The sequence below is a fragment of the Lithobates pipiens genome, unplaced genomic scaffold, assembly GCF_037356315.1.
Source record: "Lithobates pipiens isolate NorthernLeopardFrog02 unplaced genomic scaffold, aLitPip1_a1.2 Scaffold_27, whole genome shotgun sequence".
Taxonomy (NCBI): Eukaryota; Metazoa; Chordata; class Amphibia; order Anura; family Ranidae; genus Lithobates; species Lithobates pipiens.
In genome coordinates, this window is record NW_027507788.1 from 42,853,851 (window position 1) to 42,874,788 (window position 20,938).

At 42.9% G+C, this 20,938-nt stretch overlaps 1 protein-coding gene and 1 non-coding gene across 2 annotated transcripts in view; both read left to right on the top strand.

Annotated features, from left to right (window-relative positions):
- The window catches only part of LOC143933829 (myelin protein zero-like protein 3), a 33,808-nt gene extending 22,033 nt beyond the window's left edge, over positions 1-11,775 (top strand). Inside the window, exons 3-6 of the mRNA XM_077456892.1 lie at positions 6,182-6,392; positions 7,557-7,719; positions 8,659-8,767; positions 11,518-11,775. Coding sequence (XP_077313018.1) covers positions 6,182-6,392; positions 7,557-7,719; positions 8,659-8,767; positions 11,518-11,535 — 501 coding nt within the window. The 3' untranslated portion in view covers positions 11,536-11,775. The remainder of the gene's footprint in view (positions 1-6,181; positions 6,393-7,556; positions 7,720-8,658; positions 8,768-11,517) is intronic.
- LOC143934703 (U6 spliceosomal RNA) lies at positions 9,384-9,490 on the top strand. Its single transcript, XR_013263344.1, has one exon. It is a non-coding gene; the product is annotated as a U6 spliceosomal RNA (small nuclear RNA).
- Positions 11,776-20,938: the final 9,163 nt, after the last annotated feature.

Genomic DNA, 20,938 nt, shown 5'->3' on the forward strand with positions numbered 1-20,938 from the left:
AAAGTCCACATGTAACTGGGTCTAAGCCCTTGTACACACGGTTGGACATTCCGATGGAAAATGTCAGATTGGACCACGTTGTCGGATAATCAGACCGTGTGTGGGCTCCATCAGACTTTTTCCGTCGGAATGTCCGACCAACAAAGTTTGAGAGCTGGATATAAAATTTTCCGACAACCTGATCCGATCGGACTTTGTCCAATCGTTTGTAGAGACTTCCGATCGGACAAAGTGACAAGCATGCTCAGATCAAATTACGAGACCAAAGCTATTGGCTACTAGCCTGAACGTAATCCTGTCGTAACGAACGAACGCCATCACATTCCGAATGATCGGATTTTCCGACAACTTTGTCCAACCGTGTGTATGCAACACCAGTTTCGGACAAAATCCGTCGGATTTGTCCGACCGTGTGTACAAGGGCTAAAAGGTTTGAGGAGCTAGTTGGACTTGTGTATATTAGGCCCATGCATCCCAAGTCTGTTTTAAATAGTTTTTAGCATCATTGATTATACTAGCCATCTTTCCGTGTCGGTGTCATAATCCCTGAAATCTTTTGCTTGGCCCATGCTAAGGATTTTTGCCCAAGCCCCAGTTATAATGACTTTGGCCGGCAGAAAAACAAAAAAATATTATTCTTTGAGAGTAACGAGGTTTACTCCTAACTGGCTCATTAAGTAAAGCAAACTGGGGCTGTTTTTTTGTATTTGTAGCCCTATAACGCATGGAAGCAAGGCAAAAAAAAAAAACCTTGAATCTAGGGCATTGATACTATATGTGGTACATAGTGCCTTGGAAAGCACAACAGGGAAAAGCTTGAATACAGGCACCCCCCTTGTTACAAATGGGGGGAGACAACAGGAAGTGAGAAAAAATCTCCCCCTAGGAAGGGAAATTCATTCCTGGAAGAGTTCTGGGAAAAATATGTCTACACTGATTCTTTATCACCAAGGCTTAGTTCCACAACAACCCAAAATCCAATTATCATTGGGACAGAAAGTGAGGTGAAATCTTCTGAACACGGGTACAGACAGCAAAACAAACATTACAGGGGTGATAACCCTTCCCTATGCTATTCAAAAAGCTGAAAAATTGTTTTTTGGGCTGGAGCTACACTTAGAAAATGTACCTTTATCCACTGTGTAGATATTTATTTCAAGCATAACTTTTGTTATTTAATTGTTAGTAAACCCCCCGTGTCATGTCAAAGGTGCATGTTATGTACCTGCATTTACTTTTAGTTCTTGGCTATGATTTGCCATGGGCCCTACAATCTAAATCTCAACCAGCTGCTGTGCCCAAAGTCTTGAGCAATTCCCCATCATACCCCTTGTCAATGAGGGCATCCATTATAGTGATGGGTGTAGAAAGAGGGTAGGTGCCAACCACAACATTTGCCTAATAGATTGCCCTTCATTTTGGGGTTTTTGGAGGGCTGTAGAAAATAGTTAAAAGGGACCATAGTTGCCATTCTAACAAGTTTAAAGGCTTGCTTTTTGTAGCTCACAGCAAATATATGTATTTTAAATCCCCTATTTTGACATATCTTACAATAATACAAGCGCCAGCCACATAGGTTTTATTTTCTGCATTTTTATTTGTTGCCTATGTGAATACATTGTGAAATGCATTACATAGGGTTGTATTGAAACAAGCCTATTGCATTTGTGTTTTATCACTTTCTGTCTCCTTGAAACGAGCTTTTCTTAAAATGGGCTTTGTACAATGTACATTTTTTTTTATTTTTCCATATTTTGCCTTAAGGCATATACTCTATATTATCCTCTCTTGTACATAGATATGAATTGTATTTGTTTTCTACATATTTTTCCCAAAGGGGCCTTACACACGGGGTGGGCTCCATCAGTCAGCCTGCCCAACAGGGAATCTGTCCGCTGATCAGGAAAAAAGCTGGTCTATGTCTGCTCTGCTTATGCAGAGACACTGATGTACACAGACTGCCTGTCCATTGACACCCGACTGCCACCCTATCCGATCCGCCAGATGGAGGGGGTTGGGTGATCCCAAGCCTTCTGTTTTTAGTGGACAGGATCAGATCAGATGTCCGTTGACACGCACCGCTCCATAGAGGAGACTGGAGGGTCCGCCTGAAGAACTGACAGGCAGACCTGATCTGTCCGCCCCTGTGAAAGGGCCCTAAGACATATACTTTAAAGTATGCCTCTTGAACACAGATGTAATCATTTACTGGTGTTTATACACAGCTCCTGTCAGAAAGATACTGCGTAAAAATTGCAAAGTATGTTCCATTAAAGCAGTGCGTATTCATGCATACAGGAGCATAAATGTGCATACGCTTAGAAATGGTATACATTATTTATTTTATTTTTTTATTTATTCTCTTCTAGCTGCCAACGTGTGTACATAAAAATTACTGCATTCAGATTTTCAATTTTTTAAATTTTTTTATGGTTCTAAATGCATTATTGCATTACAGATTCTTGCGCAGTTGTGTGTATTGTCCCATAGACAACAATGTGTTCAGATCTGTAAAAAAAAATTATGCGACACGGCTACAAATGCTGTATTTTGCACCCTTGCGCAAGAGGTCTTATACACATTATTATTATTCAGGATTTATATAGCGCCAACAGTTTGCGCAGCGCTTTACAATATGAGGGCAGACAGTACACTTATAATACAAATCAATACAGGAGGGATCAGAGGGCCCTGCTCGTTGGAGCTTACATCAAGATAACAGAGAAACTGGAAAACTATTGTTAATCTGATATAATTCAGTCTGGTAAAGGGTTCCATATCTTTTAATGTCCAACTCTAACCAAAACGTTTTTATTTTTTATTTTTATTTTTTTATTTTTTTGTGGACAAATGAAAGGCACTTAGTTTAGCCAGTGTTTTGTTATTTTATCCAACACCTTTCTCACTGAAACCCCAGTTCTTCCTCAGGAATACATCATAAGAGAATAAACGGCTGCTTTATAACCAAAAGGCTACATTCACATGGTGTTTTTCTAGCACAAACACTCATGCTTAACTGATGGGTGCTGATCAGGCAGCACTAATGGGCACTGATGATTTGGCACTTATGGGCACTGATTAGGTGGCACGAATATGCTGCACTTGGGTGGCACTGATAGGCAGCACTGGTGGGCACAGATAGACATTGATGGGCAGCAGTGATGGGCAGTGGTGGGCATTGACGGGGAGCAGTGATAGCCAGCACTGACTGGCATCACTAATGGCCACTGATTGCTGGCAATTGTGGCCACTGATTGCTGGCACTTGTGGGCACTGGTTGGAACTGAGTGCTGGCAGTGGTGGGCACTCATTGCTGGCACTGGTGGCACTTAATGGTAATCGGGGCACTGATCAGTGCCCTGATTACATACCTAGATGTCCCCCTGTGAGGAGATGCCGCTGATCGGCTCTCCTCTCCTCACACTCTGTGTGAGGCGAGGAGCGCCGATTGCTGTCATCTCCGTGTTTACATGTGACCGGCTGTGATTGGACACAGCTGATAACATAGTTAAAGAGCCATGGCTGTAGCTCTTTACAGAGATCTGGGTCACGCCGTGTACTAGCCACACGGTGTGGCCGCCGCAATGCGCGCCCCCCTAGAGCGGTTGTTCTGGGAAGTCATCATATGAAATCCACCCAGAACGAGAGCCACACCGCCCAGCCGTCATTTGACGGTGGGCGGGTGGCAAGTGATTAAAATGTTTGTAAATGTTTTTTTTTTACAGCCTTGTGAATGAGGCCTAATACAATTCATACTATTTTAGATCTTTTTGCTACAATTAAGTATGTTACCGCATAAATTAACATGGGTTTCCTCCCACACTGTAAAGACATGGTAGTAAGTTAATTGGCTCCTGTCTAAACTGGTCTTCTATGTGTGTTCATGTATGTAAGATGGGGACCTCAGACTGTAAGCTCCTTGAGGGCAAGATCCGATAGGAATGTACAGTATGTAACTTATTGGTTCTATATAAATACCAGTCATAAATACGTTTACAAAATGAAAATGAATAACTCATTTCATACCGCGTTCAAATGCATATACATAAAAATAATCAAATAGTGTTCAGTGTAAATAAATTTGTTCAATAGTAAAGTCCATGAATCACCCCCAACGATTCTTCAATCCTGTGCACAGTGATGTATTAAAATGCAGTGACAGGACAAGGTGTTATCTTCCATCGGTTTGGGAAAACACCCTACTTACCACAACGATCAGACACCCATGACAGATGTCAGATAAGCAGAGATGTGTATGAAGATGTATCCACCAAAATATCACAGCCTCTCACCGATGATGCAGCCAGGTGGGGATGGGAATCAAATGATCAGACACCCATGACAGATGTCCAATGAGCAGAGATGTGTGTAACAATGCGTCCACCAAATGCAGACGTCTCTTGCCAGTGATGCAGCCAGACGAAGATGGTAATCATATATTTAAAGGAAGAAAAGATAGCTTCTCATAGTGCAGCTTGTAGCAATCGGCGAGAGGCGGTGGTATTTTGGCGGATGCATCTTCTTCATACACATCTCTGCTTATCTGTCATGGGTGTCTTCTCACGCTTTTTTGTCAATAAACTTGTTTTCCAATAAAATGGCTAGGAAAGTTCAGTTCATTATCGTGCATCAGGGTCCTGCTTTAGGGTAGTCCCAAACTCAATTAAATTATTACATCTGGTGAGTATGGTCCTGCTTGCAAGTCACCTGTCTTCAGGGGGGTATTTAAAGAGACCTTGTTACCTTTTGCCTTCAATGTGTTATCTCTGCATTGTCATAGATTTAAACAGCTTCTTCCCACTTTTAACAATCGGTGACAAATAATTAATTTAATATAAGAAACACATAAATATTGACACTTGCCTCATAGGGCCAGTTCACACAGGGGGCGATGCGAGGCGACACCGACTTGCCTCGCCGCGACCTGCCGCGACCTCAGCGGCGACTTGCAAATGACTTCTGTATAGAAGTCAATGCAAGTCGCCCCGAGGTCGCCCAAAAGTAGTACAGGAACCTTTTTTCTGAGTCGGAGCGACTCGAGTCGCTCCTCTCAGAACGGTTCCATTGTACAGAACGGGGGCGACTTGTCAGGTCGCGGCGAGGCAAGTCGTGTCGCCTCGCATCGCCCCCAGTGTGAACCGGCCCAATTGTTTATGTTCCCAAGTTCCACTCAACCCAAGTAAGGAAAGGCCGTGCCACCATTTTAAAAATTGATGTCCTCGTTGGCCGACTTATTCTACCTATTTCTGAATCAGCGCATTGAGGATGATCGTGACAGATCTCAAACCTTTTTTTTTTTTTGGGAAGAAAAGTATTTCCTGAAATCTCATGAGATTTCACAAAAACTTGTAAAATCCTGTTAGTTTACGAGAGCTCCCTGGAAGGGACTGGTAATGTACCCTTCTCAGGGGGCACAGGCTGTGTCACTAGTGCCTTGGGAGTAGTGGCAGTGACAATCAAGTAATACGTTTACATAAATTTTGTATTATAAATGTAATGTGTTTACTGCTGAGTATGCAGATCTGCATGCAAATGTGCTTTCAATATTTAGAGGGTAAAGTTCCACTTTAACAGAGCATCAGACTGGTGCTAATATAAAATAAAATTGTTCTGTTGTAAGTACATTGATTTGTATTAGCAGTACCATTAAACCAATCATTTTGGCGCAAGTTCCTCTATCACTACCATTTTGTCTGCCTGTCTAGTCCCAACCATTTGGTTAAGGAAGTAAGCTTGTACCACCTCATTGTTAATAGTGGGGGTGTGACGCAAAACAATTATTAAGCAGTTTGTGCAATTCTATTCAATTATACCCTCGATGCTTCAGCGCCAACACAGATCATCTTTAGGCTTACTTTTAGATCACATCTCTCATAGGGAGGCACGTCACAACCTTTTCTATTTACTCTATCTCTTCAAAAGCATAGCTGTAAACATTAACAAGCATGTAAACAATCATGATTCAGTAGCAACAATTAAATCCTAATGTTCCTCAAGCACTAAGACCTCAGGCTTTCTTGTCTTGCACCGCAGGTTTGTGGTATGTTTGAATATACAAGTGACAGTTACAGATTGGTTTGTGGTCTAATTTATTTTATTTTTTTGGTGGAGCTGTGTTCTAGGATATATTGATACATTTTCTGATTCCACTAACAGGTTCTGTTACTACTTCCATTTCTAGATTCTACATTATCAGTCAAAACCATACCCAGTTTTAGATGGACCCTTCAAGGATCGTGTGATTTGGGAGGGGGATATTGGAGGAGGAGATGCCTCCATTCGGTTGAATGACCTGAGGCTTACAGATAATGGCACCCTGACTTGTGTGGTGAAAAACCCCCCAGATGTCCATGGGAAAGTGCCTGAGATGAAGCTAACGGTCACTCTGAAAAGTAAGTTTATTATCCTAAAAGGAAAAGAGTTTGGAACTCGCATTAAAACATAAAAAGTAAACCAAAAACGAAGTAACCCAAAGTGTCACCATATAGTAAATAAACAATAAAAAAATAATTTCTTTTTGACAGTTGCACGCACAAAATGTCCACATAAACATTATACATAATAATAATGAAAAACATGTCCCACTATCAATATAAAGTGCATAAATTCAATCAAGAAATTCATATATATCAAAAACTGTAAATAAGAATATCTTAAATATTCTTAAATAATGTAGAAAAGTCCAGCAGAAAGAGAAGAGCTCTTGTGCAAAAATTAAATTTATACTTAATCAACAAAAATCCATATTTCTGTGGTCACAGCAAAATCTTCACATCCAAAAGTGTACACCCAACTCTCAAGCTGCTCAATGCCATCCAAAAAACTATTTCTAAAGTTCTACTCGTTCTTGGCCCACCTAAACGGCAAAGGCAGTAGACGGACGGGGGGGGGGGGGGGTGGGTGGGTGTGGGAGTGTTCACATGCCATAGTGCCAATGCACCTGTGCCAAAAACTAACATCCCTGTTGGTATTAGTAGGCAACAAGCCCAACAACCACGACTGATTCAAGCAAATGGGGAGGTGCCTCAACCGTCCGGCAACCACATACAATGAGGCATGTCTTAAACCCAATGATGCATGTGTAAACCCTCATGGTTTTTCACGTTAATGCATTCTATGTACTATGCATTAGCGCCGGGGGAGGAGGTTGGGGGGGTGGAGTCCTGCATTCTGTGTGAATGGACACAGATGCGGGACTCTGGAGTGCACTCACACAGGTATCCACCAAGGAGAGCACTTCTCCAATGTGGACACTCTATGCGGGGAGGAGCCACCAGCGCCGCTGAGGGACCCCAGAACAGGAGGCCCGAGGCCACTCTGTGCAAAGCGAACTGCACAGTGGAGGTAAGTATGACATGTTTGTTTTTTTTAAAAGAGGGTCTACAACCCCTTTAGCTTGGCATAATTTAATACTTAAATAGGCACACGTCTGACAATATATAAGAATGCATATAGAAATGTTAGTATTGCAGTTTGTAAATAAAATGAGCAAGCTATAACATTACAAATGTTGCCCATTGCAAACTTTGATTGTGTACCACTTCTATTTTCTTCAGGTCTTTCCTTTAAATTTAATACAGTCATCTTGCTGTCTGCACTGGTGTTTATACCCTCCATTTTGGTCTCCATAATATTACTGGTAAGAATGAAAAGGGCGATTCGGAGAGAGAGAGCCAGGAACAAGAAGCTGAAAAAGTCTCCTATTGAAGCGTCACGAGAGTAAGTGTCACCACAAAGGACTATGTTTAAATTTTGTAAATTTACCATAATTGTTTTTAGGTCTAAAATAAGTCATAGTATAATTAAAACTATTTTGGATAGAGTAAGAGAGGGTTATAACCAGTCAGGTTTTTTTATTTTTTTTATTTTCTGTGTCCCATTGGGAAGAAGTAGTCAGGGTAAATTCATCCTAAGTAGGGGAATTCCTAGTGGTCACCAGAACTTGTGTTCCCAATGGAAGATTTCCCCTGTGTCCTGTTCTGGCTACTTACATTTTCAAATTGAAGGATGTTGGGCAGTAGGGAGCTGACAGGGTCACCCACGTAGCAAAGTTCCTGATTAAACTTGCCAAAATACGTGTATTGTATATGTAACTTAAAGGGGTTGTAAAGGTAAATATTTTTTCACCTTAATGCATTCTTCGCCGCTCAGCCTGGCCAGTGAACGGCTGGAGTGGATGGATTGAAAGCAGCGCACCCATTGGCTCGCGTTGCTGTCAATCACATCCAATGATGCGGCGCGCCGGGGGGCGGGCCCTGTGATACGCTGGCTGTATTACCGGAGTGTGCCCGCAGGTGCTTCTCACCATGCAAGAGAGCTCACATGAATGTGAGAAGTATTTGCGGGAGGAAGCAGAGACAGCCACCGAGGGACCCCAGAAGACCAGGTTCGTGGCAACTCTGTGCAAAACGATCTGCACAGTGGAGGTAAGTATAACATGTTTGTTATTTAAAAAAAATAAAAAATAACTTTACAACCCCTTTAAGTCTCCAGTAGCATTGTATATAATGAATATTATATGTGGCCCTTTGATCATTATTAGATCGATTGCCTGCATTTGAGACTCCTATACCCCATAAGCTAGCAATCATCAATTTAAAATGTATATTTAACTTCTGTATAAAAAAGAATAAAAATATGATATTGATATTTTCACAGCTGTGTCTATGATGAAAGCGATACAGCTCCTCTTCACCACACATCTCCGTCATCGGAAAAACCACCAGGCTGTCTAATGAAGCTTTGTTTACGATGTGCAGATGCTGATGTAAGCTTAACCCCTTCACATATTTCATCTCTATTTTACCATTTTGCAATGTTTGGATTCAAATGATAACTTTTCAACTGCTTTGTATATTAATGCAAATATTACATTAGTTATCTGGATTTGGCTCCTGGTTTGATAGCCTGCATTAAATATAATTTTATATTTACTAATCAGTTGTAATAAACCTGCTGGAAATTTTTTTTAACAAAAACATAAAAAAAAAAACAGTAAGTACAGAATAAACTAACTAAGAACCAATGACAACATAATAATGGCCTGATGCTGCCAACACCTAAAACTTTGCAATGTCACACATTGGTGGTAAAAAATAAAATCTCAAACTGTGCGCTATTACAACATTTCATAAACACCAATCAGTCAAAACTTTATGATCATAGACAGGTTAAGTGAATAGTAGTTGTGCACCAAAATGAAAATTCTGGTGCTGAAACTGAAAATTCGGGATGTACTTAGCCGAAAACGGAAAAAAAATGCTTTACATTTAATTCAATTGCATTAAAGTCCAATGGGATACAGCATGCCATTATCGGTACTTTTTTTTTTCCTTCCCTTTCGGAAGAACGCTGATAACCCTATTTTCAACCAATAATTTTTGGCGGCCAATATATCGGTGCATTCCTAAAAATTGGAATGATACAGAGAAGATTAGCATGGCCCCTGCACAAGGATGATACGCACATTTGTGAAGAATTCCATATACTCTGTACTGTGTATGTAAGCAATTCAAAACTTCTTCAATAAACAGTAATTTAACTAAAACATTGATTATCTTGTTACAATGGCATCTGAAAGTTGGTGGGATATATTTGGCATCAAGTGAACAAGTTTACATCTGAAGTTGTGTTGAAAACAGAAAAAATGGTCATCACAGTTTCTTGTCGTTTTTTTTTTTTTTTTTTTTTTTTTTCTACGTAAGCGCAGACTGGTCAGGGTTCCCATGCTGACCCATGTCCATGGTCAAAAGTGCCTACAATGGGCACGTGAGTATCAGAACTGCACCACGGAGCAATAGAAGAAGGTGGCCTGGTCTGATAAATCATATTTTCTTTTACATCATGTGGATGGCTGGGTGTGTGTTGTTTTAACATGGGGAAGAGATGGCACCAGGATACAGTCTGGAAAGAAGGCAAGCAAGTGTGATGCTTTGGGCAATGTTCTGCTGGGAAACCTTGGGTCCTGTCATTCATGTGGATGTTACTTGACATGTCCCAGTACATCCTCACATGGAAACGGTATTCCCTGATGGCGGTGGCCTCTTTTCAGCAGGATAATGCACCCTGCCACGCTACAAAAATGGTTCAAGAATAGTTTAGGAATACAACAATGAGTTTGAGGTGCTGACTTTGCCTCCAAATTCTCCAGATCTCAATCCAATCGACCATCTGTGAGATATGCTGGAAAAACAAGTTTGATCTATGGAGGCCCCAGCTCTCAATTACAGGACTTAAAGTGGTTCTAAAGCCTTAAGGTTTTTTCCTAAATGCATTCAGGTAAAAAAAAAAACTCTGTGCCTGAAGGATCTCCCTTATATTTAGCTGAGCCAGATCTCAATCCAGAACTGTGCACGAGAGCAGCAGCTCTCTGTGACATGGAAGCTGGGGACAGGGCCTGAGCTGCATTGTCTGTGTCTATAGATGCAGACAGGGTGGCTCGGGAGCGAGAGTCCGTACAAGTGCCCTTATAATACCTTTCTATGGTGGGCACTCACTGAAGAGGAGGAGCAAGGAGCACTGGCAGGCAACCTGAGAAGAGTAGGATCGGAGCTGCTCTGTGCAATGCCAGTGCACAGAGCAGTTAAGTATAAGATGTTTATTATTTTATTTAAAGAAAACAAAATGTAATTTACTATTAAAGGGTTTATTACTGACGGCTTGGTGCCAGATACCTCACAATACAAACAAATGGCCACTGCCCCCACCTACTGTATAACTGGCCTTCATAGCAAGTAGCACATGGAAGGGCAACAAATCTAAGAAAATGTCCAGCTCAACTTGCCAGCCTGCAACTAACTGAATTATCCTGTCTACAAGTTTTGTTTAAAAACAGGGGCTTTATTTGCACACATTTGCAAATATGTGTGTATGCTGCAGGGGCTGCAACAAGGCACCCCAGTATTATCTGCAGTCCTAACTTTATGTATCTGTGCCAAATACCACAGCATACCTTCAGAGGTCTAGTAGAGTCCATGGCTGGGTGAAGGCTGCTTTGGTGGCAAAGGGGGAACTCAAGATTAGGTAGGTGACCATAGAATTATGGCTGAGTGCTGTATATCCAAACATTGTGTGACATTGCATGGTTTTATAGGGACATAAATGCTGCATTTTTTTTAACAGAAATAAAATGTATATATGCCCTTCCTTCTGTGCTGTTTTCAGATTTATTCCAAACGTGTTGCTGTTTTAGTGAATTGATTTTTATACACTTTTTTTTTTTTTATTTTTTTTATTTTTTTATTTTGTATCATACCTCAAAATATGTTCAAATATTGTGCATGTGAAAGATTAATCTGACTACTGTTTTCCAATTCATCGAAGAACTTTATCACTCCTTTTTTTTTTTTTTTTTTAAACCAGTAAAAAAATAAAAAAAAAAATAAAAATGCATAGAAATGTAAATATCACATTTGTTATCCCTTTTAGAGAACTAAGGTTTATATATGTCTTGCCTTGTGTTTTTTGTTTTCAGGTTTATTCCATACACTAACATAGTTGTTCTTTTTTTTTTTTAAGGATTCATATGAATACTGAACTATATATGGATTGTGACTGGAAATATATGGATTATGATGGTGTTGTACAAAACAATGTGGAGAAATACTTCAACTATACAGACTTCGTCGGACTGACGTGATGAATATTTTTTTTTCTTCTGTTCATGTCAAATATAACACAGAGAAACCGCGCTTTGGTTTTGGACTTAAGATACAGGAGAACGTGAAATAAATTAAAGCATATTTTTATATATTTTAATAAAATGTTTAATATTTAGGTAGTTTTTGTCTCTTGTACAGCTATAAATAATAATTGTAATATACCAGTTGTGTGACTGCAACCACCCCTCTTATTTTGTTTTGTTACTGTCGTGTGACTTTTTACCTGGGGAAAATGTTTTTTTTTTGACAATTCAATTTATATACTTTCATCCGAATTGAACAGAGCAACTACAAATAAATAATAAAAATGAAAAGGATAACCAAACCCAAGAATGAAATGTAATCTATTGCAGTTTACCAGTAGTAGATGTGGTGATTGCATTCTTCTTCTTTTTTTTTTTTTTTTTTTTTCGGGTAAAAATACTTTCAACAAGTTCAGAAAATACCCGTTGATTTTGCCAGAATGTTTTTGTCATTTCCTGTGATCTGAAAAGAAAGGAAAACATATCTTGACTTTGTTCTGTAAACTACAAATCCCATCAACGACCACTTAATAAATGGTAGACAAAGGCGTGTTTGAAGTCCAGCCTGGGTGACAACCATGGCTGCCCGGTAGTTGAAGAGTGAACCATGCAGGGATGGGAAGTGTGTTATTTGCAGGATTACATTACTGTTTATGTGAAGATGTCAATAGGCCCTTAAACCTAATAAAAAAAACAAAAAGATTTCTCCATCCACAAACGAGGTAGATGAGAAATGTACCCCCACCGCCCGGGGCATTGTATTTAAACAGTGGGACCCAACGCTGCCAGAATACATCGATCAGGGGCTGCAGCTTAATGCTTTCGTTAATGACACAGGAAGTTTAGGTAATTCCCCAGATTGTATTTTCTGAAGTCTTTGTTAATCCCCTAAAATGTATCTATTTTTGTTCTTATTTTAATAAATACAGACTCTGATCTGTTACATTGATCAGTGCTGAAAAAGGTTCTGATCCTTAATCTGATATAACGATCAGCAGCTGTACAGCAGGGGAATGACTCCAGAATGTTTGAGGTCATATGAGATACAGTATAAATCAGGTCCGTATCTGGTTAAAAGAAGATTTTTTTTTTTATTTTTTTAAATATCAGGGCTAAGCTATGCTGATAATTTTAACCCTTTCCTGTCCCTTTCCCTCCATAGTTGTCACATGATCAGAAGCCCATCCTGGCCCCTCCCGATCATGGGGAAAAAAGGATAATGGTAGCACATCAGTGTAGTCAAAATCTTGAAGGTTCTTTATCGTTGCCGAGCCAGACGGATACACAGGAACATGGTTGACGTACTTCACCCAAATAACTTGTGCTTGCTCATATCGTTCTAATAAGCAGGACTCATTTGTGTGAAACATGTCAACCATGTTCCTGTGTATCTGTCTGGCTTGCCAACAATATAGAACCATCAAGATTTTGACTACACTGTGGTGTGCTACCAATATCCTCTTTTCTTTTGCTTTCTTTGGTGAGCATCTGCAGCAATCAATTACCTACTGATTGCCTGATCGATGTATAATTTGTGGTTAGATTGTTGGCCCTCCATCATAAACATAGACTGAGAGGTGTTTGTAACAGCTTGGTCACTGTGGTGGGAGAACCTTGGCCACCATGGATACAAGCGTGGCGTTTGGGCATCAAGGTCCATGCATCCTGCAGCTGCACATAAAGCATTACGTGATTGCCAACACGTTAATCTAATGTTGCTAAAGGCTCCAGCCACACTTGTATGACTTATGTGACTTTGGACACATAAATTAGCATGACAAGTCGCAGCCTATTGTTTTGAATGGCACCCAATCAGATCGGTGCAACTTAAAGTTGCAGCGACTTTGAAAAGGTGCCTGCGCTACTTTGGTGCAACTTTAGTGCCAGAGTGTAAATTTGGATCAAAGTAGCACTTAAAATGATACTGGAAATTATGCAACTTTGGAGTGACGCAAGTGTGAATGGAGCCAAAAGATTTAATAGGCAGCAACCTCATTAGGCTAGAGCTATACAGGAGATTTTTAGTAACAGTAGTTCTACTCACCTCACTAGCAATTAGTCATTAAAGGTAGAAAATTATTGCTAATCAAATGGAACAAATGAATCCCCATGGTGTAGGCTACACACATAGCATTTTGTGGTGAGCAGTTGCACATGATAGGACTGTTGTACAGTCTTGACAGATTGATTGCTAATACTATACATGCATACTGGATGCTAAAATCAACTGCCCCAGATGCCTTGCAAAAAAACACTTGACGTTTGTAAACGCGTATACCCTTGCCAAGCCCTTGTTTTTTGTTTTGTTTTTCATTTCATAATAATGTATTCTGGTTATTGAAATGAAAAAATGCGCAAGTGCTAAACGCTCATAGCGTTAACATGTGTTTACAAGCATTTTTGCTGCATTTGTAATTTTTCTGCCAAAAACACTCCCCTTCTTCTGCATTCAGGAGAGGAGCGTTTTACTGCCTCTAAACTCTGCTGCTCTTAAACTCTGATAGAAGCCTATGTGTGCATGAACACACAGGCTTTTATTGAGTTGAGTTCAGGGGCTTTGACAAAAAATGCCAAAAACCTGAATTTAGGAGCAGCAGTATGCATGAGGCATAGCTCCATAGCAAGCCCTTGTTCCTTCTGTCTAGTGATTAATTGCTACTCCTAGTAGCTAATCACTAGTGATTTTAGTAGCAAGATTGAGCCACGTAAGATCTTCTTTGTAGCACTAGCCAAATATAGTAACTGCCCTTTAAAGCTGAACTCCAGGAATTAACCTTTTTTTAAACTTAAAGTGGAATTCCAGGCGTTTCTGTGTTTATTAAACGTCAGCAGATACAAAAAGTGTATCTGCTGACTTTAATAAACACACACTTAGCTGTCCCATAATCCAGCGATGGGGCTGCCCGAAGCCTTGGTTCTCTCCCCCACATTGGCATCACTAGTGTGGGCACCCAGCTGTGACAGCCTGCACTGTGCTGCATGTCCTGAATGGCGAGGCAATCGTTTGGGACCTGTGACATGTCCCAGAAGATTGCAGAGAGGGAGAGAGGAGAACTTCCGCTTGAGTCGCCAAGGCATAGGGAGCTGGGTACCTGTCAAAACTAGGTACCCGTTTCTCCCCCCCCCCCCCCAAAAAAAATGTGGACACAATGAGAAAATCGGATGAAAAATATGTCTTTCGAAGCGATCGTATGATAATCTGATTGCTAGTAGACAGCTTTTGAGAGCCAATCGCGACAGTTCATCCAAAAATACAAAAACTTTTCTTGAACAATACCGGAACAAACTATTTTTGTTTAAGCAGTACAGTATTTGTCCAAAAAAATCAGAAAAGAGCAAGACCATTCATGCTCAGAAATGAGAGTACTGCACTGCAATACTATACATCACTTACAAAAGTTGTATGATGTTGTAGGAGAATTTTAAGTAACCTCTTAATTTTCAACGAGACTAACGTGCAAAAAAAAACAGCAATGAAAGATCATTCGTCTGATATTCTCATCATGTGTATGAGGCTTTACATTGGTCCAGTTTGGTTACACAATCAGAAGGCCACTGGGAATGTGGAAAATCACTGTAGTAGTCACATTCAACTGGACTTGTTCTGTAATTCTGAAGATGTTTTGCAGCTTACCAAGCCACTTCTTTAGTGCCTTGTGTGTCAGGAAGATACCCCAGCATTTATAATCACACGTTGGGATATGTGACATTAAATGACATCCTTATTTTCCAAAAAGCATTCATTCACATCCACTACTTAATGACCCTGTAATGTTATTTTTATGAAATTGTTTCTGTTTCCACGTAACATTCATCGTGAGCTCTTGAAGCTCGAATTTACCCCCTCGCTTCATTTGTTTGAAACCAGCAGTGCATGTCTGTTGCGTATCCCATAGTTCATCTCGGGAGCAAGAGAGGGTGCCTACATCCCTACATACATTGGGGCCATAAAAAAAACAACAAAGTTTTATCACAACAGAAAAAAATTGAATTAGGAGACTTGGAGGAAGTTGAGAGCAATAGGATGCACTTTTTTCCCCAATCGTCTTTCAGGACAGCCACCTTAGAGAGACACCGGCTCCTCCCCTCTGAGGAAACACCGCCTTCATTTTCATGATTTAAGCCTCCTCCTCCCTTCGTTCCTCAGTTCTGGTGTTTCCTCCGGCGGGGAGACACCGCCAAGGAACCTTAGGCTGAATTCGGTTGGTGAAACTGAAGCTATCCGAGCGGAGCCCCGGCCCCGTTCGGCTATCCGACCGTTTATCGGTCGTTCCGGGACAGTCCTATCAGCGGGGAGCTGAAGTGTTCGTACTGTCCATATACCCTAAACTTCGCTTGGGGAAAGCAGGAAGTTTATGGGGTCGTCCGTTCGTTCACCCGCGGGTGTTTCAACGGAACAAACAGTCCGGTCGGCTGGGGAAGCTGAACACTCGACTGACCTTTACACGCACTCCAATCTTCGCTTGGGGAAAGCAGGAAGTCTTTGGGGAGGTTCATCCCTGCGTTTCACCCAGTGGGGCGCTGAACGAAGGCGTCCAGGGCCCCCCTGTGTATGCAGCCGGCTGGGAGCTGGAAGCCGGACCGGTAGGCGGGCGACGTCAGTTCCGGTGGGGGCAGACCCCTTCGTTCGATCCGCGTCTTCCGGTTCCGGACGCGGTACGTGAAGGGGAACCTAGCGTTCGGCTGGTGCAGCCTCTCTTTCTACAGTTGCACAGGTAGCTGTTGGAGGCACGTTCGTACCACGCTTCCTCAACGGGAGAATGTCCGAAGCAGAGGCTTCAAGAACTCCTGGAGATAACAGCACCAGCCACTCAAAGGTAATAGCCCTGGAGAGGGGTTCCCTTACCTTATAACCAGTAGCTCCACTGGTGTGTTTTCCCCCTAGGTGGTCGGGGGGAAGGGCAGTGCGTCTGGGATCCAGGTGGAGATTGATCCTAGGAGGGGGCACTCCCGGTGGTCCTCTTAAGTAGTGCTGGTGTTTCTTTTCTTTTCTTTTCTTTTTAAAGTTTATGCTGCTCTCTCTCTTTTGCTTCAGTATCTCAGAAAGACTTAAGCAGGTCCCCCCTTGGCTCTTGGAGGAAGTGTCCTTCATGTAGAGCCTCTTTGGGGAATTCCTGGTTCAAGGCACTTTGTAAGGAGTGTTTTAAAGGCCTGGATAGCTCAGTCCGTAGCTCTGTTTGGGTGCCATTAGAAAGCAGGCAGCAGAACAGGGTGCAGATCTGGCGGCTTCTGTAAAGGTTTCAATGCCCTCAGCTCCAGAGCACTCTTTTCACCAGCACAGCAGAGTGTTCCACCTAACCCAATGGTTGTTCCTCCCACAGGTTAGGGAGAATCCAGAGGGTTCCAGAGGGAAGTTGAGGAAGAAGTTGACAGGGCCGTCTCAGACTCCCAAAGGGAGACTGAGGGTGAGGACTTCGATGGGGAACCCAAAAGAACCTCACGGTATAAACTTCCCCTGGATGAGATGGAAAGGCTCTTGAGAGCTGTCCAAATCACTTAGGAGGCACTGTCACCCCACGATCAGATGTACTAGGGCCTAGGGGGAGCGGGTGTTCCCGGGTCATGACGTCTTGATCGATGCCATCAAGGATGGCAGGATCCCGAAAGAAAACTTTTCTTTTCTGGTGCATTAAAGCAAAGGTTTCCTTGGGCGGAAGAGGAGGCTCTCATCTGGAATAAAATCCCCCAGGTTAGATGCGGCCTTTTCTCAGATGTCCAGGCATACTGACCTGTCCTTGGGGACATGGGGGTACTTTTAGACCCTATGGTTTGAAGATGCCTGGGTTTTACCATAAGGAAATCTCTAAGCCTGCCATAGCAGCCACAGTGGTGGCTCGTAGTACAAAGTATTGGCTTATCCAGATGAAGCAATGACGGCAGAGGAGTCTTTTCTATCCTCCTTTTCCCGTGCTGCTTTAGGCGTTGGCATACTCTGCGGATGCTTCGGCTTAATTCATTCGATTGTATGCAAGGTCCTCGGCTCTGACCAACTCAGCCTGGAGGGCCTTAAGGCTGTAGACATGGCAGAGGGACAGGGCGTCCAGATCAAAGCTCGGTGGAATTCCTCTTTAGAGGAGACCTGCTGTTTGGGCCAGGTCTTGAAGCAGTGCTATCGCACGGCTTATAAGAAAGAGGCCTTTCCCCTTAAGAAAAAATAGGGGGAGCGGTTAAAAAGGGTCCTTCCTCCCCCAGTGGGAGATGATCACCTCCAATCAGTTTGTGTTGGGGATCATCAAAAGAGGTTACCGTGTGGAGTTTTCAGAGCTTCCCCCTTTTGAGACTCCTTGTCACTGAGCTGACAAAATGTGCCTTTCTTTCCTCTGCAGGAGTTAGAGGAATAGGAAGTGGTAACAAAGGTCCCAGCAGATTAAACAGGCAAGGCTTCTATTCTCTCATTTGTGGTTCGCAAGCCTTTGGAAAAGTTCAGGCTCATCCTGAACCTGAATCGTCTGGGTGTCTTGGTCACCTACAGAAGTTTTTGGTTGGTTTTAGTCACGGGGTGAGGGCACCTCTTCCACCAAAACTGTTTCAGGGCATCGATAGTAAGGATGCATACCTGCATATTTCCAACGCAGAGAGCCACCAGCGTTTCCTCATGCTGGCAGTGATAACCTCTGTAGGGGTGCTACACCTTCAGTTTAAAGCACTCTCCTTTGGGCTATCCCCTTCTCCCTCGTATCTTCACCAAAGCGATGGTAGAGGTCCTGTCCTTCCTGCGTCTCAGGGTAGTCTCTGTGATCGTGTATCTTAACGATCTTCTCCTGTTTGTCCCTTCTCTGGCGCAGTTGAACGGGGATCCACAGCTTACAAGGGACCTATTAGTGAGCTTGGGTTGGCCTCTGAACCTAGGGAAACTCATCTTAAACTTCTTCCCAAGGGGTCACCTTCCTGGGTGAAGAGGGTCAGGTTGAGCTTACTGACATCCACGCTCCTAGCTGTTCAGTGGACGGGGTTACGTTACTGTCGTCTGCAAACTATTCATCTTGAAGGTTTGGGGCCACAGTAGAGGGCCTTAGGACTCTTTGTTTTCGGTTCTAACTCAGGTAAAGAAGCCAGGAGCGGTGGCGTGTGACAATGCGCGCCGTCTCCCAAAGGCGCAGTCTGCGGTTGGATTGCGTATGTCTGAGTTCTAGTCCACCCTGTGTCAAATCACGAGGGTGTCTGTTGCTAGCTTTAGCACGGTGGCTCATGACTGATCACCGAATGGCAAAGGTCACAGCTGACAGTCCTGTGCTGGCAAGGTAGCAGTGAGTAGCCGACTTAGAGCATTGAGATAATACTACATAGCCCGTATTTTAAAGTCCCTTTGGTGGGATAGGGGAGCATGTTTGTCACAAGGCCTAGAGTGGATTTGGCCAATATCCAAGGAGGAAGGAGTCAAAGAGACCCTCAAAATTGGAGGGAGTTGAGAGCAGTAGATCTGGTTCTCAGGACCCCGTAGAGAGTGCTCTGGGGACATTAGGTAGGAGTCATGGAGACAATCCCTTGGCAGTGGCTTACGTCAATAAGACGGGGGCTTCTGGAGCAGAGCCTTAAGGGCCTTAGCGAAAAGCCACCCTCAGATGGGCCAAATGTTAAATTCCTGTCCTTCCAGTGATCCGGTGGAAAGGAGAGCAAATTCAGGTATTAGATGCCTCAGCAGGAGAACGCGGGGAGAGAGCAACCAGGTTCTCAAACAGGACGTTTTCGAAATGATCACCCGGTGGAGGGGGATGCCTTCGATAGACTTCTTTTGCCCCAAGGGAAAACGCGAAAGAAGCCATCTCCTGTTCTATGAGCAGGGGAGATGGGATGTCGGAAGCAGACGCACTAAGCACAGACTTAGGGTTTCTCTAGGTGCTATGCTTTCCCCCTTCCCGTCCTGATTCCTGCAGAGTTGAGGAAGTTCAGGTGGAGATTACCATCTCTTTCTAATCGCACCTCATTGGCCCAGGAGGCCGTGGTTCTCCATTCTTAAGGGCCTGTCGGTGAAACTCCCCTGGGTTTTTTCCCGGTGTCCAATCTGCTGCCCCCAGGTGGAACCTTGCAGCTTGGCTACTGAGGAATTACCGAACGGCAAAGGGGTCTCAGACTGTTAGTAGCCACTCTTTTGAATTGCAGGTAAATGGAAGCTCAGACCATTTTCCTGAAGGTATAGAGGCGGTTCAATAGCTGGTGCTCAGAGAACTCCTTCAATGAGCACAGCTCGGGGGCCGTTCTAGAGGTCCGGCAGTCAGGGGCAGATAAAAGGTTAGCCCCGAAACATTGGACAGTCAGGTATCCGATTCAAGCGTATTTCTGGATAGATCTAATGTCAGACCTTGGGATAGTAAGGTTCTTCAGAGCCTTAAGTAGGTGAAGACCAAGCCTTTGGTCGCCCCCTTCCCAGTCGGGATCTTGCTTTAGTTTTACAGGTTCTCACAGGGGAACCTTTTGAGCCGTTAGAACCTTGCTCGTTAAGATTGATCACTCTCAAAACTGTATTTTTGGTGGCAATCACTACAGCAGGGAGAGTAAGTGAACTCGAAGCCCTTTCTATTAGGGCACCTTTTTTTTACCTAAGGTAGCCTCTAGTTTCCATAAGAATACAGGAGATTGTGCTACCTACTTTCTGTTCGAATCCAGTAAGAGAACAGGAACACATGTTTCACAGATTAGATGCTAAAAGATGTGTTCTTCATTATTTGGATTGCACAAGGTCAGTTCAAGAAATCTGATTCACTTTTTGTGTTGTTTTCTGGGGCTAGGAAGGGTTCCAAAGCCTCTAAACGTACGATAGCTAGATGGTTAAGGTTAGCCATTGGACAGGCTTACGTGACAGGGGGGTTAGATCCTCCAGTTGGGGTTAGAGCACACTCAGCCGGGGCGGTAGTATCTTCTCAGGCAGAGTGGGCTAGGGCATCTCCTGCACAGATCTGTAGTGCTGCAACGTGGTCCAGTGTTTCTACGTTTGTGAAACATTATAGACTGGATCTTCTGTCAGCCAAAGACCAAGCCTTTGGCCGTATAGTACTGCAGGCAGTGGTCCCACCCTAAGGTAATATACTCGCTTATCCTCTCTAAGGTGGCTGTCCTGAAAGACGATTGGGGAAAAATGGAATTACGTACCGGTAATGTCCTTTTCCAGGAGTCTTTCAGGACAGCACCGGTTCCCACCCAAATTGTTTGCAGATCATCGGGAACTCATTACATGAGGCCGTCAGGTAAGACTTAAAAAGTTTATTTGTTTGACGTGTTCTTGTGTCTCCCCAGTTGGCCGGAGGTACTCTGGAAGAA